Consider the following 6,022-nt stretch of genomic DNA (forward strand, 5'->3'; position numbering starts at 1 on the left):
TTAGTTATGTGTTTCATTTATTCACAAAATATCACCAACATTTACAAAATCATAATGGTTTAAATATAATAAACTATCCACAAAAGTCAGGAGCTGTGATTTCTTTCATGTAATCATCATAAGTAATACTGGCTCCATGCTTCTGAGCATCATAATATTTCTTTTGTATAAACTTCCGCCCAGAGTATCCACAAACTGACACTTTATCAGCATCCTGAAAAAGACAAACAGAACATGACCTAGCAGCAATCTTATTTCTCTCCTGAAACAACAAGTTTGGAATTTCAAAGAGAAATAAGTAAAGGATGATAAAAATAGCTATTCAAAAGGGAGGTAACCTTTACAGGTACAAGGGATAACAAAGGGACCTTGTCAATTTTCCTTGTCAGAATCACAGATTGTCATTTTGGTTTTCAAATCAGTCCCAAAATCATATGTGCACAACTAGGGACCTAGGGCAACCTACATATGAAATTGAGAAAGACCCATCCAATCACAATTATGACTATCAAAAATCAATATGTCTGTGTGTCGGCCATCTTGTTCTCCTGATCAGTCTCAAAATGAACTTTGCAGATCTGGGGACCAAGGTAAACCTACTTTTCCAGAAATGGAAATAACAATAACAATCTATTAATGATAAAATCCAAGATGGTTGCCTAATAGCCTTATCATTTTCAGATAAATTTCAAAATCAGACCTGTAAAATTTAAGAAAGATCCTCCCCATACTTCTCAAGAAAGGGTGATAACAAGAACTGTTTAAAAGAACAGAACATTGATGCAGGGAGATCTGATAATGTGACTTGTTATCACTTACCAGGTTAATGTAGACCCTTGGATGGCCTAAAGCACCACCACTATTGCTCATCACCTGCCTATCATTGACCACTACCACTGGTTCAGCAGCTACTAAATCCTGGGCAAAGGTCTTGTTTACCTACAAAATACAACACCATTGTACAGTCCTGACAACTGATCAGAGACTTTTCAATTAAAAATTTAAATCTATGCAATATATACAGTTTACAGGCACCAAGACAGATCTACTTTTTTCTTTGATATTACTACATGAATACTCATTTATAATTTTAATATTTGGCTTGATGATTATGTAGTGTTGTGTAAGTGAAGTTTTACTGTTTTGTGTAGATTAATGATCCTAGTGTAGTAACATTATACTGTTTTCATTAGATTGGTGTCAGTGTATAGTGACATTACAGAAATGCATGGTTTTGTGTAGAGTGAAATTGTGTAGTGATATTTCATCTGTCCTTGCTAAACAATAACTAAGGGTAACCAAGATGTTAGCTAATTGATATTTTGAGCCATCAATGTTTTAGTTATATCTGATATAATAATAATGTCAACATCATATTTTTGAAAAGATTTTCTGTTGTTTAATGTGTTAATATTAAATTATATCATAAATTATCACAGGCACATGTTATGTTATTTGAACTGACCATAATGAAGTTTGTAACTTTCTGCAATCAATTACCACATAATGTATATACTAGATATACATACAACTGATCATCATATGCTTGTATGTAAATAACTTATTTAAGAAATTTGCAAACCCAATTCAAGGTACCATAAATTTTGAGGTATTATCATATTCAGTACTAAAACAAAATTACAGATATACCAGTTTGTCTTTTCCATGGAAGCGTATTCTTCTGTGATCCTCTTGATCCCAGTTCTACAATCAAAATAAACAAAATAATACATTTACACAAAAAAGGTAACCCTGAAATATCAAATTTCAACAACTTGTTCCCTACCAATGACAAATTTCTGCTTGCTATTACTATTTGTATTGACAAAGAAATATTCCATAGTCTAATGTCCTTGATTGCACACATGCTTTTTCATGTACAACCTAGTGTATCACGTATTGCTTCCAGAATTACTCATCCAGAAATCTGTTTGTTGTCTGGTGATCTTTTTCTTGTTTTGATTTTATTAATCAACCGGTTTGAAACCATTATCTAAAACAAATATAGTGCAGAGTCCAGGTCGATTCATGTACCTTCCCGGTACTAGAGGCACTAATCAGTGTTTCAAGACCTAAATGAAACACCGACAAGTGCAGTACAGAGCGAGTAGGAATAAGTTTGTTCAGCTGATGGTTAACAGTTATCTTAATATCTGGTTTGACACAACCCCTCGATTGGTACTAGCCTTGCATCTGAGGAATAGTTAATGGACTGTTGTCCAACCTGCAAAACTGAACATAATCACAAGAATAGGACGCTCTACAGGAGAAAATATTACTATTACACTACTGAAATAGCAGGAATATATACTTCAAAGGTCTAAAAAGTGCGATTCCAGTGGATTGACGGCTGCAGACTAAATAAATAGAGTTATGAAATACGTTTTACCTGTCCTGTATGTGTTATCACGTCTGTATTAGGGCCTTGGTCTTTTCTGTGGTCCTTCAGAGTTCGAGAGGTAACCGAAAACTGTGCAGGTGAAGCAATCGCTTTCTTCATTCCATGCAGAAGTCGCGGTGTCCTTGCTAAGGAAGCCATTTTGGAAAATGAAGGAGTATTGTAATAGGAGAACCAACATCGGTCGACTTTTCCGGAAAAATCATTATGCAAGAAATTGACCAAATTTGTTTATTTTCCTTAAATCTAAAACAACAATTAGATCTTTAAATATTTACATTAAAAAGGTTTCCTGTCAGTGTTCCGATGGAGGATAGATAGTATATCATTCACATACTAACATCTCCAGATAAGATATTCCCCAACATAGACTTTGCCACGTTTATCATTGTTAGAACACTTTAATGAAGATTTATTTTGTGACGACATATTTTTCAAAAGAAAATTTCAACGTTAATATGTTTCCTGCAAAAAATTGCAAAAGGAAATTATTTAAGACAGAAAGACATTCTTGGGGATACATAGTGTATGGTGTGATTACTTGTGTCTGTCAGTCAAAAGTACAGACTTAATCGTCTGTTAAAGGGAAGACTGATTAAATTCTGTCTATTTTAACGAATAATGCCTATTCTAATTAACCTTTCCAATTCTGATGAACACTGCTTGTTCTAAAGAAAACTCTCTATTCTAACGATCGCCTGGACATTCAAGGGACACAACTTGTAATGACCTCTGTTACATTCTAAACCATTATTTAACGGATTCTGGGAACGAAAAGAAATTCACTTTGAATAGAAGTCTTGAAAGGTCCAGAAAGATGCGTCACAGGATCACAGGAAAGATTGAACAATATTTGTGGTCTTGGCAAATCATTAAGCGAAAATAAATCTTTTGAAAATATCAGAAACTTTGGAATACAAGATCCCATTTAAAGAAAGCGTAAATATCGATATCAAACATACGATAAAATACTTATTTCCTGGTTGTAGTTCCAACCATATTTATAAGTATATCTCAGTAAAATAAAATGACAGAAATTTGCAGGTAAACATTGTCATACACGATATTTCTATTTCTCGAGTACTCTTTATACATCGTACTCAAATTTCATGTGACGAATTCCATGTCCCCTAGTCGTGTTCTTTCAATTTTGGGACTCGTCAGACAGGCGGCCATGTTGGATTTCGACCCTAACATTTTGTTATCGATATTTCTTAAGAAATAAAGTGCAATCTTTATCAAATTCCACGTGAAAATTTCTTTCGGCTTTCAGTCATGCTCTTACGATTTTGTTACTGATTAGAAAAATACAATAAGTGAAAAGAGGCCATCTTGAATTTTGATAATGAACCATTGCTATCGCTATTTGTCGAGAAGTACAGGAAAGATCTTTCTCAAGTTCCACGCCTAAGTCTACCTTTGTTCTTAGTCCTGCCCTTATGATTTTGTTAATGATCAGGTAAAAATCAAAATGGGTGACACTTCTCGGATATTGATTATGAAAATTGACTATACCACGGGGAAGCACTTTGGTTAATCTTCCTAATTTTCACCAAGGTGACAGATGTTACAAACTATTTCAATAATCAGTACAGTTCCATTGGTTAGAATGTGGATCAAGATTTGACAAAAGCCTACCACAGCTGATAGATATGACACGACAAGCAAGTTTGTTATTTTTCATGTAGATAAGACTTTTATTTGTAAGCAAATAAAACCACAAGATGGCGACAAAGCCACATGTCTTGATAACCTCTGTATAAACTTAATGAAACTTGCTGGCGAAACTGTTATCAACACACTCGTACACAATTTTGTATGTACAAGGTTGGTCACTGTACTTACATTTGTAAGTCAGACACCCGAAAAGCACGCCCACGTTTCATACTTAAAGTTCCGACAACAAATTCTTTAGTTACAGTTCACTTCCGTACGAACCATACTGCTAAATCGGCACTGATCAATGTAGTAGGAAGGTGGTGTACTTTTTCCCCCTGTCCAAAAAACAGCGTTTTAATTTCAAAAGTATACTTTTGAATCCACATCAATTGGCATTTCACGGGGATCCATTCTAGGACCCTTACGTTTCATGCTTTCAGTAACTGTTTACTCAACACATGCCCTGATGCTGCCTCTCTAGATGTCGGAGGTATGCACTTTAAACTAGATAAAACGTCGTCTTTCAGCATATCTTAAGAGTAAAATTAAATGGATGGAACAGAACTGACTGACCTTGAACATTAATCAGTCAGTACTTATAGAAACATCTCAGAAACCAGTAAAGACTAGGAAGATTGATAAGTCAATGGTTATTCAAATATAGTGCCCTACTTTTCAGTGTAACAATTGATGAATGAGCTAGAAAGATCATACTAATTATGTTGGTAAACAAAAACAAATATAATTCGTGCTTTTAAACGTGTTCCACCTATCTTTAAAAAAAAACCGCGAAAAAACAACAACAACTCAACAGCATTGTTTTATCTCATTTTTGCTCTTGTTCTGTGACATGGAGTCCATTACATCTATGTGTAGCACTGATCCGGCTACACATCAACTAACAGTATGTATAAAATTCAAATGTTTAATATAATTGAAATGTTGCAGACGTTTTAACCTCTGTTTCACTGACAATGTCGCACTTGATTCGGTAGATTGACTGATGTACACCGGGATTCTACCAGAAATACGAGCAAGTACATAATTTTATGAAAATAAAGAGACGTGTTAGTTATTTTGTGAGCATTTTACAGAATTATGCAAAGTCTTGAAAAGTCTTGGTAGATACATTGGGTGTCTTGTATTCCATACCATGTACCTGTCTTGCCATCAATGATGATCAACCTGTTAAATGATAGTGTGTATGTGATCGTTTTATATTCACATAGTATGCCACGGGACTATGCTGTAAGTTCAAGGTCAGTTTCAATGTGTAACCCCGTATATAACAGAAAAAAACATGTTGGCTACTCTTGGTTCTTATTGGTGTCCTGTTATCGCAAGACAAGTTGCCCTTATTTGTACAGGGGTATTCCAGTCCTTGATCAAATTAAAAAATGAATATTCAATTTGTTTAATCAACTTTTGTTAGATTAGATATTTGATTTAGTATATATTTCATTTGATGAATATTTTGTTTTATTAGTTAAACATCTTACATAATTTATTTAAGTACAGGATCAACATTGCTTCATGAGTAAGTGACAACTTGGCTTGTTAAAACGCGAACTTTTCTAAACCCTCAGTTGTAAGTTCTTCTATCAAGTATGGAAGCTTATTGTGGGAATTCTTATATTTAGAACATTTCCTAAAATAGCATGTCAAATGCGACATGCAAAATCCAAAGGTTTAGAAAACAGGAATGTTGGTATACTGTATATAGAGATGGAAAGTAAACAATAAATCACTTGAATCATATTACAACTTATATGGTTACGTTGAGGTCAACGGGGTTATTTTCGGTTTCTTCTTTCACATACATAATCAAATTAAAATGAAATTGGAGAGCCAAGTCATGTTATATTCTAATATTAAAAAAAAATCAACATCGCCTGAAAACAAAACAGATCATGGTATGCCAACAGAGAGAGGGAACATAGTTTCATGGTATGCCAAAAGAGAGAG

At 34.1% G+C, this 6,022-nt stretch overlaps 1 protein-coding gene across 1 annotated transcript; it reads right to left on the reverse strand.

Annotated features, from left to right (window-relative positions):
* Positions 1-2,539, reverse strand: LOC132555761 (NADH dehydrogenase [ubiquinone] iron-sulfur protein 6, mitochondrial-like). Its single transcript, XM_060220125.1, has 4 exons — positions 2,390-2,539; positions 1,651-1,704; positions 820-939; positions 1-214 (listed from the first exon to the last, which is right to left on the reverse strand). Exons 1-4 carry the CDS (start codon positions 2,537-2,539, stop codon positions 74-76), a joined length of 465 nt encoding a protein of 154 aa, XP_060076108.1. The 3' UTR covers positions 1-73.
* Between the last annotated feature and the right edge of the window lie 3,483 nt (positions 2,540-6,022).

This window comes from Ylistrum balloti, unplaced genomic scaffold (genome assembly GCF_031769215.1).
Source record: "Ylistrum balloti isolate Yb309-2 unplaced genomic scaffold, AGI_CSIRO_Ybal_v1 Utg370512, whole genome shotgun sequence".
Classification (NCBI taxonomy): Eukaryota; Metazoa; Mollusca; class Bivalvia; order Pectinida; family Pectinidae; genus Ylistrum; species Ylistrum balloti.

Bases quoted from the DNA above. Each gene is read 5' to 3' on its own strand.
- LOC132555761 (XM_060220125.1), bottom strand. From the start codon at position 2,539: ATGGCTTCCTTAGCAAGGACACCGCGACTTCTGCATGGAATGAAGAAA. The intron at 1,705-2,389 runs GTAAAACGTATT...TTTTGATTGTAG, and splicing joins TGATAACACATACAGGACAG to AACTGGGATCAAGAGGATCA. The intron at 940-1,650 runs GTATATCTGTAA...TGTATTTTGTAG, and splicing joins TCCATGGAAAAGACAAACTG to GTAAACAAGACCTTTGCCCA.